The sequence below is a fragment of the Centrocercus urophasianus genome, unplaced genomic scaffold (genome assembly GCF_019232065.1).
Source record: "Centrocercus urophasianus isolate 14NV4802_14NV808 unplaced genomic scaffold, USGS_Curo_1.0 seq_23, whole genome shotgun sequence".
Lineage (NCBI taxonomy): Eukaryota > Metazoa > Chordata > Aves > Galliformes > Phasianidae > Centrocercus > Centrocercus urophasianus.
This window is the reverse complement of record NW_024884789.1, coordinates 9429425-9447425: the sequence shown is the minus strand read 5'-3', so window position 1 is coordinate 9447425 and position 18001 is coordinate 9429425. Positions and strand designations below refer to the sequence as shown.

The window sequence follows — 18001 nt, the reverse complement described above, 5'->3', positions numbered from 1 at the left end:
TCTCAGAGACAGGTTCTACAGAACTGTCTGAAATATGCCTGCATTTCCATGTCCCAGCAACAGATGCTTGTAAACAGGCACTCCTTCACATGTAGGAAGGAATTCATCCAAAGACTGCTTTGTGTAAAGGTTTATTCTTCCTTTCTGTAGAACCTTGCCGAGAATTTTTGCATGAAGTGGAGAAAAAAAGCAGCATCACATGCATTACCATTGCAGAATTATTTCCAACTTGTAGTGAAGCAGGGACAAATGCTGAGTGGATGAAGAGGTCCAAGGTTCAAACTGGAAATGGAACTTCTTGCTATGGATGTGGGACAAGAGAGGAAAAACAAATGCTGATTAACCTGATCTTCAGTAAAAGGCACAGAGAAATTATTTTCACTAAAAAGTAAAAAATTAAAATGAGTAATGTTTTTGTATGTTAGGAAAAAAAGTATTATCTGTACTTCAGTTCATTGAAAAAATACACAAAGGAAAGGCAGCACAGAAAAGAAGAGCATTTTTGCTGCTTGTACTTTCCATGTTCTGTCATTGGTGCTCTTGTTCTTGTGAGTGGTCCTTTACCCTGTACAACATCCATATGAGGAGAACGTATTGGTCTTTTCACCTGTATGAGGGGATCTGCTTAAACAGAAACACCAGCGTGAGTCCCTGATGACGACTCAAAACCCCCTTGATGTTTGATTCAGAGAGATGTAGTCTGCACAGTTTTGGAGTAATTTGTAAATGTTCTTTTGATAACTTTTGCTTATCAGCTTTGAGGTTTATTGACCGTAACTGCATTGTGATCTGAGTAAAATGGTTGTTACTGCATTTGCAAGCAGCTCAGCCTGATTACACTGATCTAAGCACCACATTTACAACTTTGTCTGTGGTGCCATTACAGAAATTAAGTGAGCCAGCAGGAAGACACACTGCACGTATCTCACTCTTAGCATGCTGATTTACTGCCTCTGTCTGCTGTCTTTTACAGTTCTGTACTGGCTAATGTCCCTGCCTTGCTGGTTAGCTTGTTTAAGTCGTGTGATGCTTCATCTGGAGTGAGGAATCTGAATCTGACTTTGCCACCAGACTGAGAAACAGACAGCAACTTTATTTCAAAGTTCTTTTTTCATCTTTCCTGTGGTTACCTTGCACTTAGAAAACAAACTGGTACAGGTCATGGTATGGGGATGTGTGCTTTCCTTTGACTTTCTTCATTCTGAAAAAGTCTGTGTTCTTCAGCTATTCTCCACGGCTTCTCTGGTGTTCTGTTTTGACTTGGCCTGATGGCTGAAAGCTTTCCTGTAAATTATTACTTTTGACAGTTACAATAGTGATATTCCACACTCCCATAGTATCCTCTGACCTGCAGGTATCACAATGCACAAAGATATGCCTAAAATGTCACAAAAGAATGTGAATCACATACACTTACAAATTATGTCAGATAAACAATGTAAGCGGAGTACAGTATCTCAAAGAGAAATGACAAGCATCACTGATTAGAGTATTAACAGTGAGAAAGGGTTTCTGAGTTAGCTTCAACCCATAACTTCTGATTATTGAGTCGGTGCATTAAAACAGTGTAATTTGCCATAATTCTGTAAGCTAACAAGATAAGTGCACATATGGATTCAACTAATAAATCAACAGAATATTAGTTATTGAGGTGGAGGAGTGTGAGGTGAATGAGGAAGGAGGGTGAGGACAGCTACTAGTGTTAAGAATCTAAATAAAGTTACTCTGAAAAGCTGGCTGTGGTGGGCCCAGTGGAGGCTGCATAGTTGATTCTCTTCTTCTTTAGAATAAAAGGAAAAAGAGGCCATGTGGCAACCTGGTTCATACCAGCTTCTACTACTCAGTGTGAAAATGGTCTCAGAGCTGTCATTATCTCCTTCACTTTCTGGTTCATATGCAAGCAGTGCAAAAGTATCATCATTAATGATGGCTGAAGCTTCACACTTAATGGTTTTTTTTCAGGTGGAACTTGCAGAAATTTGCACCAAGAGTGAACGTTACATTGGCACAGAAGGTGGAGGAATGGACCAGTCAATCTCTTTTCTGGCAGAAGAAGGAACTGTATGTGAATCTTTGTAATCTAAGACAACAGTTTAACATTAATTAATGTAAACAGCAATGTCTTCATGTGTACCTGGCAGAATGACAAGAAACTGGAATACCTTGGCAAGCAGGATAAGCACCACTGCAGATGAAATAGGAATGATATGTATAATCTTTTGTACAGTTGAGTATGACAGTTTGAAGGACTAAGATGGTAAAAAATAGAAATGGAGAGAAGGAGAAAAGATGTGGAGAAAGATGCATGAGGTCCAGGTTCCACACTATTCAGCTAATTGATCACTGAACTTAGAAGACTTCCCATATAATGAAATCTGAATAGTCGGTATGCCTTGTATTCAGTGCAAATGGGATAATTATTACAAAAATGCTTTCTTGAAACTTTTTGTAACCGAACATTTCTAGGAAGTTTTGCCAGGTCGAGTTAGAAAGACAATGGAGATTTTTTCCCCAGTTCTGCTAATTCCAGAATTGGCTGAATTGTGTGGTAGAAGGTATTCAGCTGTCTTAAACGCGGTGACAGAAGGTGGACTAGGCACCACATGCAGGACCTGCCAAGTTATGCACGAGTGCTTGCAGTTGAATTTACAGTGGTGTTCATCCACGGTTGCAAGAAGACACACAGGATTGTGAGTGATGAAAACTAAAATGTGTCAAAATACATTTACTGAAATTAATGTAGCTTTTCATAGGAGACCTTTACTTTGCTTATAAATTAAAGTAATTTTATTATCTGTACAGATTTTGTGCCCTAATGCTGTATCTTGAATGAGTTTACACAGAAAACAAGCTATTTTTCATGTAATTCATCATGACATATTTCCTTTCAATTTCACATTACCCTTGCCTATGCTACACCTTTCCTTCACACCTCATACTGCTCCTCGTAAAGTGAAGGAAGTTGCATATTTTGCTGGCATACACACAGAGGATCATGTAAGGGGGATTTTCCTGATGTATGTTGGTGGTGGTCAACAAAACAAAGGAAAGATTAAAAGAGAAATTGTGAACCAAGCAGAAAACATCTTTGCTTCAGTACAATTGCAGATGAATGCAGTTCTGGCCACCCATTTCAAAGAAGTTACACTAGAGCTAGACAAGTTGGAACTTTGGCTGAAAAATTTAAAACGTCACCTTGGAAAAACAGTGTCTTGGAGGGCGATATTTTGAAGCCAATGTAAAATAGTGAATGGACAAGAGAAGGTAAATTGAGAATGCATTGTTTTTCGTAACCAAAGAACTAATAGAAACACAATAACATTAACAAGCAGCTTGTTCAAAAACAAACAAGGAAGTTGTTTTTTCAAAGCATTCATTGTTAAATTGAGAAATACCATACATTCTGGAAGACAAAAGTTTAAAAAGGGTTCAAAAAGGACCTTCTTGGGTGCTAATAAAACATTGGCCTACGTGTTTCTATTAAACAAAATGTGATGAATCTTCCAGTAGAACTGCCATAACCTTTCCTTATGGGAAGCTGGAAAAATACATCGGAAAAAAGAAGAAAAAGAAAAAAAAGGTTGCTTTATGTATGTCTTATTTTCATATTCCTTCTAAATGTCAATTCAAGGCTGCTGTCAAAAACAGGAGACTGGACCAGCTCAGAGGTACATTCTGAACGTTGTAGCTCTTAGAGGGTATACTGAAATGCAAGCAAGCTTGTCTGTCTTGATAGTAATTTTGTGACGTGGTCCAGAATCTCAATGGCAGGGAGTAACACACATGCTGTACATAATGTACAAGCAGATTTGTCATTGTTTATTCAGCACTCTAGCTGCTCAAGGAACTCTCTGGGGGTGAAAAATGCCAAAACCAGTAAAGGCATCCTTGCTTGCAGAGTTACAGTCTATACTAAGTAGCGAAAGCAGGGCACATGATTTACAACTTGTCCTAATGAGAAACCAGATGTGAATTTAATCTCTTGATTACATTACATCCTGAATTATTTAATTAATGGATGCCTAGCTTATTCCATGAAAAGGTCACAAAATGTTGGGAACATCTTGCATGGCCTATGTAAAGCATCTGTGAGGCAAGACAGTCTCTTATATTAGAAGAAAGAAGATAGTAACTACTTTTTATATAGTTTTATTTCATTTCTCTGATTGTTGGTATGTAACACGATCACCATCTGCAGCCAACCCTACGATTTTGGTAATATGCTGTACCTCAGTGAATTAAATCTTCTTGACATAGTGGAAAAATAGAAAAATAAGGGGGAGACAGATATTGGTGGAGGGAAGGGAATGTGAAGCTGCTTGATTCTAGTAGCACACACATTAGCTTCAGCCAGGTCTGGTACTTTTCTGTAGATCAAAGGAAAACTGTTGTCTTAAACAGGCAAGAAAAATAGGTTGGGTGGGGTTCTGTGAAATGCTGAAGAAACCCAAAGACTTAAGGGAAACATTCTAAAATCCAACTACAAGGGAAGGGGTTGAAATGTATGTGCAACTCAGCCAATGAGGTTAGATCTCTTTTCTTGCTGTTTCATGTCAGTTTCCTTCATTAAGTGTCCCTGGATTTCCAAGAGAAAAAACATGCAAATTTGTATTTGATTTATAGAACTAAGTGCACTGCTAGCTAGTAGTAAATTAAAACTAACCAGTCATTTTTCTTTCGATAGGCCAAGTTGATAGAGTTCAGTCCTCTGAGGGCAACTGATGTTAGACTTCCAAGCGGAGCAGCGTTTGTTATTGCTAACAGTTGTGTTGAAATGAATAAAGCAGCAACTTCTCATTACAATATTAGGGTAATGGAGTGTCGTCTGGCTACAAAGGTAACGTATGGCTTATGTCAAACTCTAATGAAACCTTCATCTAAATATGTGCCTTTCTCCACTTCTGACCAATCATATCTTTACTTAACACCTGGCTAGATGCTATGTTAAGGAGCATTTTTCTTTCCAGCACCAGACACTTCCATCTCTGCAGAAACAATTCCTGCCGAGTTTAATGGAAGTGCAAGGACTATGCCCTTATATAGAAGATTATGTGATTTTAATTCCATTTAATTTATTTTGTGTTATATTTGAATGGAGGAAATATGCCTATTTTTCAGCAAAAAATGCTCTGAGTTAATGAGATAGACTGTTTCAAATTAAAGCTGAATAATGACAAATAATGGAAAGCAACCAGTGTGGTCACGTTTACATGTATATATGGCAATAGATGTGTATTTTCGAGGATTTAGAAGACATCAAAGCTACTAGTTGGAGGCCTGGAAGTAATACTGGAAATGCTGAATAGCAGCATGCATGTTAGTGTAAAACCCAGAATTTAAGTTAAACTGCCTGTTTACAGTTGGCAATTATCTCTAAAATATATGGAATCTGAGCATGACAAACCTAAGTTCTGCTTTAATTGTGGATTCTGTAGATCATACATTTGGGAATATGAGGATGTAGGGTTTGATTCGAGTCTGTTATAAAAATACAGTGGATTTTTTATTAAGTTAAATGAGGACTAAGCATAAAGATTCACTGCAGTAATAGCCCACATGGAGTGCTGTGTTAAAGAAACAAATTTGGGTCACATAGCGTAGATGAAAGTTTTAAAAAGTACAGTGTGGAACTCCTTGTCACAAACCGGTTGGCCAAAATACAGGTTAGACTCTTGCACTCAATCTAAACAAACAGGTACTTTAAGCACCTGTTGGCAGAATGGTTCTGTGAAAGAAAATGCCATAGTTAATGTTAAATAATGAAAAAAAACCTGCTGAATAGCTTAAAAGATACTGACAAAATGTAATGTAAAATATGATAGTTGGGATATTTTTACAGGAGGGAAGTAAAACAGGTGGCTTTTAAAATAGGATTTCAACTCAAGTATGAAAAACAGCTACACTTTAGGTGTATATTAGATATGGTAAAAATAATAGCACCAATGAGCACATTTTAAGTTGTCAATGAAGTTAATAAAAAGACTCCTATGCCTTTAGAAAAATGAAGGTAAAGACCTCACCATGTGCTAGATCTTGCATAACTGATAAACATCAAATTCAGGATAATTGATTGACTACATCTTTTAGGAAGAGTTTATTTTGGAAATTATTATGCATAAGGCACAAGGAGCCTTTGGAGATGGTATGTTTTGAAAGGCAAACTGTAACTGTAAATGCCTTGGAAGACCTTTTAAGGTATTGTTCTGTATGCCTTTTTTTGCAAATGGAATCACAGTTTTCTAAATTGCTTTAAATTATTGAGCCTCTTTATTAAAATGATGGCAATGAACAATTTTAATTTTTTTACACTACTGTTAGCTATGATGCAGTCTTTAAATGGGTACCTTTAGCAGATCCATGACTTTAAGTAGACTAACAACATACACCTGTCTATTTTAAAACATATGCTACCCAGATGGAAAGTTGCACACACTACAAAAATATTTTGAGTCAGGAAAAGACTGTCTTTAGGAAGAGGTCACAGTGGGGTGAAGGAGGGCAGGCATGTAAGTGAAAGCAGGGAAGTCATTTATGCACCATTAAGCTAATGGAAATATGAAATAACATTCTGGACTTCACAAGTCTTTTGCTTTACAAGAAATTCTCATTGGGTTTTTCTAGGATGGGCTTTTTTTTTTTCTTCTTCCACTTTAGGTCATTCTAATATTGCTTGTTTGCAGAAAGCTCTCTGTAAGTAAAGATGCCAACACCATGTATTTCAACTGGCATTGGTGCAGAATATTTTGATATCAATCTGTCTTACAGTAAGCTCCTGAGCATCCTAACCTGTCCTTCTCAGGTTCTGCCCCCTTCCCTTCTAGGTAGTCATTCATTTGCTTGCTTCATTTGTTCTGGGGAGCTTCTTCTTTTTCTGTCTTTGCTTTTGTCTCTCATCGCTTTCCTGTGCACCATTAAACAGTATGTTTAAAGTCAATTATGTTCCTCAGAACACTCAATTCTACAGGAAATTAATTGTGCTTTATGTATCAGAGCACTTGTGCAGTGCACACTGCAGGATGACTGAGCATTAATGCATGCTCTGCAATCCCCATACTTTACAGTGTGTGGTTCACTTCAGTTTCAGCTAGAGTGGAGCCAAGAATTTCTGCAACTGGGATGCCATGTACTTACTGAGCTGATGTTTGCTAAATGTGGAAAAACACTCAGGTGGTATTACAGAAATGTAAAGTATAAGAAAGGGATGTTGCTATAGAAGGGCGAAGCATTCCTATACTTACTCTAGTCAGGCTTTCTTTTATTTATATTTGTCCCATCATTCTCTTAGTACAGTGCTCCAGTGTGCCTGTGTTGAACAATAAAAGACAATGATGACTACAGATGCTATATCCTGACAGTTAAGAGCCAGCTGGATGCTGTCCACATCTTTAATTCATCTAGTCAGAGATCAGCAAGAAAATATCCAATTCTGGGATCAGTACTGGGTTTACTTTTGTACATAAAATAGATGGGATTGTTCCCATCTCTGTTCTGCATCCATTACAATTTGAGCTGCTGCAGACAGATATTTGTTAAAAACAAAACAAAAACATTTATTTGCTCATAACGTTTTTTCCAATGCTGTTATAGTTGAAACTTCGTTATAAGCAACATGAAACTTTTCCCAGCAAGGCCTGCTCACAGAGCTGAAGGGGTCAATTTCCATCTGGAACATTTTACCTGTAAAACTCAGTGCAGTTAGCTTTTCTGAACTGCAGCATCTCCACTGAAGAATAGAAATGACAGTAGATGCTACAAAACCTGTGACAAATACTCTAACTGGATTATGTATTTTACAAGTAGAAACGTTTTTGTTGCCTTGTAGAACATTATATTATTTTTTTCTAAATTCTTATTTCTGTATAACTTCTGATAATAAAGTCCAGGGGCTGCTGAACATTAGGATTACAATTATTAGGGAAGAAGTTTTTAAATTCATATCATAAACACACACCAACACAGGAGGTAACGAATATTTAGATAAAATAACTGAAGCAATAATTGTTATTGTAACTGAGCCATAAGTAAGGTAACATACCGTTAAGTTGAGGCTATAGAGTTCTAGAAGCTCTATAAAAAAAATAGGCCAGAAATAACTAAATCAGTCTCTCACAAGAAAATTGTCTCACCTTGATTTCTGCATTAGTCACTACACACTGCTGCTGCTTCTTTCACTACCACTGAACACAAAACTGCTTTAAATGGCGTCAAAGTCAGATGATTAGGATTTTGATTGGATTTTGTCCTGCCCTATTAAGTTTCACATAAATCTTAGCAAGTCACTAGATGGCACCAAAAGTAGTTAACTTTTACGTACCATAATAAAGCAAAACTGGAAAAGTTCCTGCAACGGTACTGCTGGAGGAGAGCAGAGGGTGAGAATCTACAGCAGAAAGCTCGGCAATAGATTTGCTTAAACAACAATCTCGTGTTCCAACTTCAGACAAAGCAATGTAGATACTTTTCAGGCATGTATGTGAATACAGGAAGTTACACATGTGCTAAATTGCTTTGCTGGACTGAGACCTAAATGATTTCAAACCAATCTTACTCAAACCCACTGTTTATTGAAATGAATAACAAGACACACTGGGTGAAGTTTGGGCTCTGTTGATGAGAAGTTTCAACATGGATTTGAGTGGGAAAAGGATTCCATTCTCTGATTTTGCTGCAATGCTTTAAACTCTCTGCAAACATTCAGCCTGATCTGGTACACATAGAAGCCTAAATTTCAATTAAAATGATGAAGGATTAGAGGCAGTGAATGCAGTCAAATGATATTGGCACTTTTCTGCTAATCTATCTCAGTACTGATCTGTTAAAACGAGGGTGTTGGGCTCCCACAGCGACCACTGAACGTGTTTCTATCATTAATAATGTTAAGAATGTTCCACCTCATGAAAATACGAGACGAGTTGTTTTGCTCAAGTTTTTTCATTAGACACAGGGGAACATCATCGCATGCTGCAACTTTCTAGAGAAAAACCTCTTTGACGTATTTCCTTTTAGGATTCTGGTGCATTAAAGTAACTGCCTTCAACTGCCAAGAAGTCAGAAAGATACATTACGCATGACCTACTTGTCTGGAGTGGAAAAAACAAGTGTACCTATGGCTAGGTACACTTAGTAGTGTAATTAGCACATATAGCACTAGGTATACTAGTTAGCGCAATGGAAATCGTATAGGAATGGAACAGATTCTAACTAACACATCATAACCTTCTTATAGGGCTCAAAACTTTCACTTTTATGTTTAAAAAATGGACTTATTTAAGTTTACGTTGAACACTGCAGTATGGGAAAGGCTATTGTTAATTCTCTACTGCAAATATATCTTTTATATTTTTAGGGCTATTATGAGAACAGTTTGTAGTGTCTTCCTTGAGTTCAACTATAGGAGCATCTTAGTCTTCAATGCTAGAACAAATTATAACAGTGTAGAAACAGACTCCTTGGGGACCTGCAGTGTTACAATACTGTAGCATTTGTACAAGCAATAGTCTGAATGTGGCTTTGAAATTTTAAAAATTGTTTGAAGTAATGACATCCATAGAAAAGGAGGAATCACTGATTTGATATCATACAATGTCTCACTCACAGACCTTTCATAAATAAATATCTACTGTGCAAGGATAGAAAGTGGCTATGGATAATTCCCAGTTAATAAGTTGAAAGAGCACTCGGGTCTTAAAGCTGCTGATGGACAATTTAGTGTTAGTTTTAACCTGGGAAGCACAACATGTTTTATTTTTTAAATTTCAGCTTCTCTCAAAGTCAAAAAGTTTGGACTGGAAAAAAATGCTGAGACTCCAAGATGTGCAGGCCAGCCTAGGAGTTAGCCTGGAGGAAATGCTGACCATTGTCGAGGAGGTATTGCATCCGGAGCCGTACAGCACAGAGGAAATTTGTAAATGCCTGGGAATTAGCCTGGAGGAGCTCCGCTCTCAGATCCTGAGTCAAAACACGCAGAATGGTAAGCATATATGAAATACTGTTCTTTGCTTTACAGTGTTTGTGTTATCTAAAATTGCTCTTTATTAATAAGTGGTTGCAAGTCTCGCCAGAATACTCCAGAATCGTGAGAATCTAAATAGTAGAATGGGTACACAATGCAAGAAGTAGCAGATTAGATTTTAGATTAGTCTGTACTAGTTTAGAGTCACCTCTAGATAGATTGAAAAGTCTTAAGTTAGGCTTCCTTTTTAAGCCAAATCTCTAACAAAACCAGACATTTTGGCTGGTTACGGCATCAATCAAATAAGTCCTGTTTGCTCTCTCTGAACTGGTGTTCAGGGCTAGCATAGGTAGAGACTTGTTTCTATTTTTGAACGGACAAATACATTATCAATTCATAAACCCTACATGAGGATGCAAGTCTTCTAGGTCACTCTTTCCTGAGAAAGAAGCTCCTGTTTCTGTATATACATATCTACCTATCCAGATCTAGATATAAAAATGTTGGTGCAGGTAAACAATTTACTATGTAAAGTAATATTTTTAAAAATATTTTTAAAAATATTTAAAAAATATTCCCAAATATTCTTGCATATAATTATATATTATTATATATAGTTTTGATTATTGGCACTAATGACTTCTAAAAGAAAGAACTGTCTTAGATGTATATAGTAGGGTTGCTAATAGTACCTAATAATAGAGCATTTATGAAATCGTTAATTTGCATTCATAGTCATTTCCAATTTAGATTAGGTTCTTGCTTTATGAATTTTAAATAACCCAGACTTTTTTGTTTTCACTCTGTGGCTTTAATGCCTCTACTGTTTTCCACAGCCAAATCATATCCTTGCCAAGACTGGTTTAAGGGAGGTATATATTTGTTTGCATGTATATCAGTAACATATATATACATACTGATGCATATATTTAAAAAATATGCACATCTGGAACAACTGTAAATGTTATACATTGACCAGGAACCAGGTCCTGAACCTATAACCTTTTTTGCAAGCCAGTGATATCAGAGAGCATAAAATTATCTTAGTGTCTAATTACACTGCCAGAGGGGTACGGCATGGAATATGGTGTCTTAACCCAGCTCATTACCTTCATAGGAAGAGCTCTGTTAACTCTGTGCTGTACATACAAGAACAGACTGATCTGTGTGTGCACTCAGCAACGTTTTCATGGGAAACTACAGAGTTCTGAGCTTGTTGTGCTGTGCCCTAACTCTGCCCTTCATGAAGGTGTACAAAACTCACAAAGAGGTTTGTAATCCCTACACCTGGTTTACAAAACACAGTTCTACAGTTCTGTTGAACTGAATTGTTTTTTACAGATTGTGTTTTTCCACACCCCTTCAGAAAAAAAGGTCTGGATAAAAAGTTGAAACACAAAAGCTACAGAAGAAACTGAAGGAAATGTTATACTGGGGCTCTGAATAGTGTTTGCAGATGTTTGCTGAATGGAATCTCTTAAACTTGTATGACCATGATTTCATTTGATAAGGCCAATTACAATGGGTTATGCTGCAAGTCTCTTTGCATGTACAATATAAAATTGAATAAGAGATTTCTGTAAAACTATACACAAAAAAGAAACGAGACAGACAAAGAAATAATCTAAATCCACTGTTGTGTGTTTTGTTAACACACTGGACAAATTGCATTTTATGTTGGCTTTGGAAAACCAGAGGGTGTTTGACAAAAATATTTTTCTTATCTCCCCCCTACTTTCCGACTGTTCTTTAATAACAAAGCCTCGCTTCTTCATGTGAGAAAACCTACCAGTACAGTATCTCATTTCTGCAGAGTATTTCTAAATATCATTGAACTTTTGCTCAATGTGAACAAAGAGCCCTAGCAGTTAAAGGTACCTTTCTTCCTTTGTAAAGGTTGCCTTAGCTTTCCTGTTACAGGATTTCAATGTTAAATGTAAAATACCTGCATAAGAAACACCAGGTAAATCATTTACTGGATTCTGAGTTTTCTCTGTGACTGAGTTAATTTGTTTGTATTATTCAAAGTCCAGAGTTAATGTTTTGTGCAGACCCTGTATCTCATGTTTAAGGATATGAAAGTGCTACATCTGTTACTTTCGCCTGAAGTCAGCTTTCCTTCATCTGCTAATCCAGTGATGACACTGTGTGCTTGCCCAAACTTCCGTACGTATGTTAGGCTGACCAAAGAAGAACTCCAGATCCCAAAGAAAAACTATATGGGCAGGCTTTGGGCAAGTCTCAAGCTGTGGCTGGATACACAACAACTTCTAATCTCTTTTATAGGAAGGTACTCAAGGACTCCTGCAGGGTCTCACCGTGCAGCTCGCTTGTTCCCCAGGTTTGGAGAGGTACAGGTGCTGCATAGTCTCTATAAAGCCTCATGCAACTGTTCCTTGGCCAACTCACAATCCTGAGTTTAAATCCCCCTTCCAAATGTTTACATATGGATTGCACTTGCGGCTTCTGAACATCTCTAGAACAAATAATATTTCTTACATTTGAAGATACGCTATACCATAATTTTGTCTTGGAGTTGAAGGCTTCACAGAACATTTAGTGTGTGGTTACTGTGGGACGTGAAGTATTTATAAGCCTCACCACAAAAGGATACTTGCTTGTAAAATAATGTATTCCTTTAACTATAAGATGTTTTTTCCTTCTTAGATCAGTTATTTTTAAAACATTTTTTTCCTTTTCACATATAAAATTATAATCTAATTTTGATATTTAGATCTGGGAATGAAATCATCATCAGAATAACAGGTATCTGTTTACCATCAAGATTTGGCTGTGTAACTGCCCTCTTGTTTGTCCCCTGGGAAGACAATGAATCTTAAACCTTAGCGTAGTTGCAACGAGTGGTGTTTGAATAGCATTTCATTCCCACTGCCAAGTCATCTGTATTAATGGTGATCTCAGTGCAAGAACAATTTTTACTCTCTTTGTGCAGAAAATAACACACGACTTCATGTGAAGGTGGACACAGATGTGCTGCTCAGCAATATGTAAAGCTCTGCCGTGCGCATCAGTGGAGTGCCCTTGTCTTACAAGAGCAGAATTTATCTCCGCGTTGGTGACCTCAGAGTGCTTCCCAGCTTGGGGGTTGGGGTGACAGCTTCATCCTGATCCACGTCATGGAGGAAATTGAGCACATACCATTCTCCTTCCAGAAAGACACGGATTGCTTGGGATGAGCCCCCAAGCAATGGGCCGCTCCTGGCAGATCCCATACAGGTAGAAGCAGACATTTTGGGTGGGCCATAGGTTAGGCATAGGCATGAATGGTCTAGGTTAATTGCAACAGTTTTGCTAAGGCTCGCATTTCCCTGGAGAATTACTTTTAGCTGGTAGTTACTGTTCTCTTAGAGCAGGTGTCTGCTAAATGGGTCACTGAATCCAGCAATGACTGGTCCTTTGGTTTATTTTCAGAGAGCCAGATTACAAACAGTTATTTGAGCAGTCCCAGCAGAATAACTGTTCCCCACTTTGAGGAGGGGGTTCACAATCTGGCTCAAATTAAAGCCATCTGGCAGCATTTTCTTATGTACATTATGAGCCAGAAACGTCCACCCTCTTCATGTTCAATCAGCAGGATGCCTAACAGAGAAAGGTACTATTCCATGTGAGTAACGCTGGTAGAAACTGTCCCCTACAAGATTTTGTATTGGTGAATTTTTCCCGTTGTAAATTTCTAACAGTTCCATCAGCCATGTGTAGCTCATTAATCTACAGTGAAGCAGATCGTAAGAAGCTGCCAAAGCAGCTAGAAAAAAGTACACAGCCTGAAGAGGCTGGTCTTTTGCTAAAGGTCAGACAGAATTGTACAGGAAGCCCCTAAAGAAAGGAATCTGCTGAAGTTGAAGTTACAGCAAATAATGTGAGTTGCTGGGAAGCCACAGTGTTTAATTATAAAGAAAAAAAAATCCATTTAAGTGGAGAGTACAGGTTTACACAGTTTTCATTAAGTTAAAACAAAAAATATGACCGTACAGTTGCGCATGCACAGTAAAGTTTTCTCTTACATTTAACTAACATTTGCTTGGGACAAATAGCCCAGGATTTTTGTTTAAGAGACTGTACATGGATTTTGGACAAACTTCCATTAACATTAGTCAGTTGTCTCTTAACAAATGTCAAGGTTCTCCCTGCAGTGTGAAACATTATTGCACTGGAAAATGTCACTGCTTCCTTCAAGGGCATTTAGTGGCTGTAAGGGAACTGCATCTAGCTGCTCATAGGTCCTCTGTAGAGGAGCAAGCGGAGGTGCACGGAGTACACAGAGGGTCAGCAAGAGCTCTGACATTCTAAAAAACAGAAGTGGAGTGGTAACACAAAGCAGTTAACAGTGGATGAGATTCCTTGAGGATCATGTCTGCTTTTTTTTGTAGAAATGCAATTAGTGGAGCAATGACCTGAAGGTGGGTTAGTGACAGTGACTGCAGGTGAAATGTGCTAAAAACTTTACAATTGGACTTATTTTGACTTCTTGTGTTTATGTTCTCTGAGCTACATGTGTTCCAATCCATAAACAACATAGCTCACCTTCACTTCAGTCCACAAGAAATGTTTTTTAGGTGTGCAGCTGATATCGTACAAAATAAATCCATCTCTATATTGTCTCTTCTGAAAGAGACAAAAAGGACCCCAAGATTCTGATCATGCCAGCATGCCTAGGTCTAAAATCAAACAGCTCTCTGTTGCATGGCAGTGAGCGACACAGAAAGCAGCAGAGAGAAAATACATGGTGATTTTCAACAAACAGCTTTTGACAGCATGTTTCTAGTCAGAGGCTGGATCCCTAGCAGATACAAATCTCCATCAGTGCAAATGGTGCTACATCATTTTAAACAAATAAAACATCAGAACTGAATACTGCAGAGATCCTTTTATGGGAGAAGCATTACTCTAGACATGTGCTGGACAACTGCTCTCATGCCAGCATGGCATAATGTCACTGCAGCAGGGATTTTACATTCCTCTCCATTCACTGGAGAAATGGGTATCAGAGGGCAAGTCAGGCCTCAGGTGGGACAAACATTTCTGCAGGCTGCCCTTCCACTGTTAGGAGAGCGAGCTGAGGATGTCTGCACCCCTCATTTGGAAATTAAGTGGAGAAACCAGGACATTATACTTTTCTGTATTAGGAAAATATATGTATATTTTTAGTTAGGTTAAGTACCTGATTTCCATAAACAATAATAGATTTAAGGACCCAAATGCTTTTAAGAGAATCTGGCACTGGTTCCCTAAACCCTGCTTTTTTGCTGTCCTTTGAGCCCAAGAGGACAAGATCTTATAAGCCAGTCCTGCGTAACACTGCATGCTTTACTTCTAGGGCTTCAGTTTCTCTTCTGCATAGGCCCTGCAGGCCTAGCTCAGATATAAACTAATCATTTTTGCATACTTAAGTTTTCTTTTAATCGTGACAAAATGTGACTTAGGAGATTTATTTTAATTGTAAAAGATATGGTACTTTTCCCATGAAGCACACAGATTCTGATCAGCTCCCGCACCCTTCTAAAATCATGGGTTCCACAGCTCCTTGGCATGGCCTATCAATTCGCTTAGGTGGGTCTGACGTACAGGCAGTGATGCAAGCAAGAAGATTCAAATATAGATGTAATTTCTGGAAATAATGTGTATTGTGCTATCTTTTATTATATGGAGATGGTTTGTTGGACTGCCCATCCAAACAGAAGAGATCCAGAGTTTCTCTATTACCAGAAGCATTTGGTGTTGATAGCTGAAAGTATGCGAATTGTTTCATTGCTTTAGAATAGGACTTGCAGAGAACAGAGGTGTTTGCTGTCCTGAAGAAAATTCTACCTGAACAGCAAGTATTCTGCCAGAGAGAAAAGCAAACTATACTAAACCTGTTCCAAACACAAACATTGTTTTCTGAAATAAAACGCTGTCTGCAAACAACCATCAGCTAACATAACGATAGCAGACTTTACCCAATACTAATTCTGTAAATCTCCACAAAGGACAAGTCTGAAAATAGCACACAGCCACTCTTTCTCATTTGAGAACTGCTTGCCAGGATTGCGCTCGCACTGAGAGAAAGCCAGTGTCGAGGCAGCAACTTCTCCCCTACACCCACTGAGTCTCCCCCTCGCCCAGGACACAGCTCAGACCTGCGGCACACCGCCAGCACACGGTGCCCACTGCAGCTCCAATTCGTAACATGACCAGCACAACACAGCCACAGAGATTTTAAAGGTAATCTGGCCAGTAGAACATTGCTCTACCAAAGGGTGGTCTCTGAATCAATCACAGCTTTTGGCAAGTCTCTTGCCTTACAATTGAAAACAGACACGTTTTCAGTTCATTCTTTGGGTTACTACTGTTCAATGGTGATTTACAAGAGAGTGTGAGCTATGGCAATCTCTCACGCAACTTTAGATATTCCCTAAATGAATGCACATTTAGAAATCTCCTTACTCTAAAACAATGGCTTATAAGAAAAGCATATTTAAAGAGACACCATCCTTAAAAAATGCCAAGCAGCCTTTCTCTAACAGAGCAAACACCAAGGCATGCCCCACAGAACACAGCGCGAGTTAACTCCAGCAGTAACAAAGCACAGTGGGGCGAAACACACCTCTGAGCAGGAAAAGAGAACACACCTTTCCCCCGTGATACTCACAACAAGACGTTTCCTGGGGCACCCAATTTTGTCGTTTCTGTTCCATTCTGTTCATTCTGAGAAATGCAGTTGGAGGCCTGCTCAAAAGGCAGCATCAGAGCGTTTCTCAGTAGCAGGCTGTATTGAGTTACAAAATACATAGCACTAGAAGCATTATGACCAGTAGCAGAAAACTCCTGTGTCCAATATTTCTCCATCATTTTAGACTATTTATGTCCCTCTCAGCACTGTATTTTCAGCATTTACAGTTGTGAATTATACTTACTCTGGAAAGATAAAAAGATGTTATACAGACACTGTTAAGTTTTAGTAAGGGATGCAATCTGGAGAGCACACATGAAAGTCTTCACACTGGACAGAATATTATTTTCAGTCTACCAAGGAAGACTTGAGTGTACAATTGCAAATGTTGATTGCCGTAATCACTGAAGTGGTTCTGGAATTTGACTGTCTCCACAGAACAGCCCAACAGGAACTGCATGTGTCCAGGTCAGAAGGCAAGTTCCAAATCTAGGGCTTGTTTGTCTCTGTTTGCCCTTTTTCCTCTGCTGGAGTGTTTCATCAGCCATCTTAAACAGTGAGAGGCACCAGAAACCAATAGCAGGAAAGGGTCTTTGTTCTGGACGAGAACTGACATGTAGAACCAAACTGAGGGATACTCTGAGGTGCTTGAGCTACAGTGATGAAACATACTACAGCAGGTGTTCCAAGTAAAGACTTACGTTCACTTACCTAGTACTTACAACCCCAAAAGCTCAAGTAAAGCAATTTTATCATCAGTTGTCATACATGCTTCTGTAATACTTCTTCAATAGCAGTTACAAGTCCATGGTATTAAAATAAACAGAAAGGTACTGAGTGAGGAAAAATAATGACCTACAACAGCCTAACCCTCCTCTAAGTCACAGCAGTTTGATGGGCTTTTAACCACAGACATTCCCTTTACTGCGCCCCACTGTCCAGGCTTGGCAGGGGTCCCTGCCTCGATGGCCACACAGGTTTGAGCTCCCTCCCACCCATCCCAGAGGAACTGCTCCATTTTTCATGGCATGATTACAAAATGTTAGCCAAAGTCTTTGCACCAGCCTTTGATCTTAGGTCAGTGCTAAGAGGGACTTGTTTGGGCCTCTCTTTTTATGTCTACACAGGCAGCACTGACACTGGACACTGGTAATATACCAAAAATAAACCCTCAAAATCAAACTGAAAGCACCTGCTTCTTTCAGCATACCATTAACACAGTATTATCTGCAGTCGAGGTGAGACTGCACTGTGGAAATTAGAGAGGGCTTCCTTACCTAGGCACCAGGAAGAATGGATAATGCCATTTCAATTAGTCTCAGTGAAAAAGGAAAGGGAAAGGGAAAGGGAAAGGGAAAGGGAAAGGGAAAGGGAAA

General features: G+C 38.6%; 1 protein-coding gene across 1 annotated transcript in view; it reads left to right on the top strand.

The window, feature by feature from the left end:
• The window catches only part of GALK2 (galactokinase 2), a 49079-nt gene that overhangs the window by 21521 nt on the left and 9557 nt on the right, over positions 1 to 18001 (top strand). Inside the window, exons 6-8 of the mRNA XM_042824426.1 lie at positions 1963 to 2061; positions 4685 to 4837; positions 9760 to 9970. Coding sequence (XP_042680360.1) covers positions 1963 to 2061; positions 4685 to 4837; positions 9760 to 9970 — 463 coding nt within the window. The remainder of the gene's footprint in view (positions 1 to 1962; positions 2062 to 4684; positions 4838 to 9759; positions 9971 to 18001) is intronic.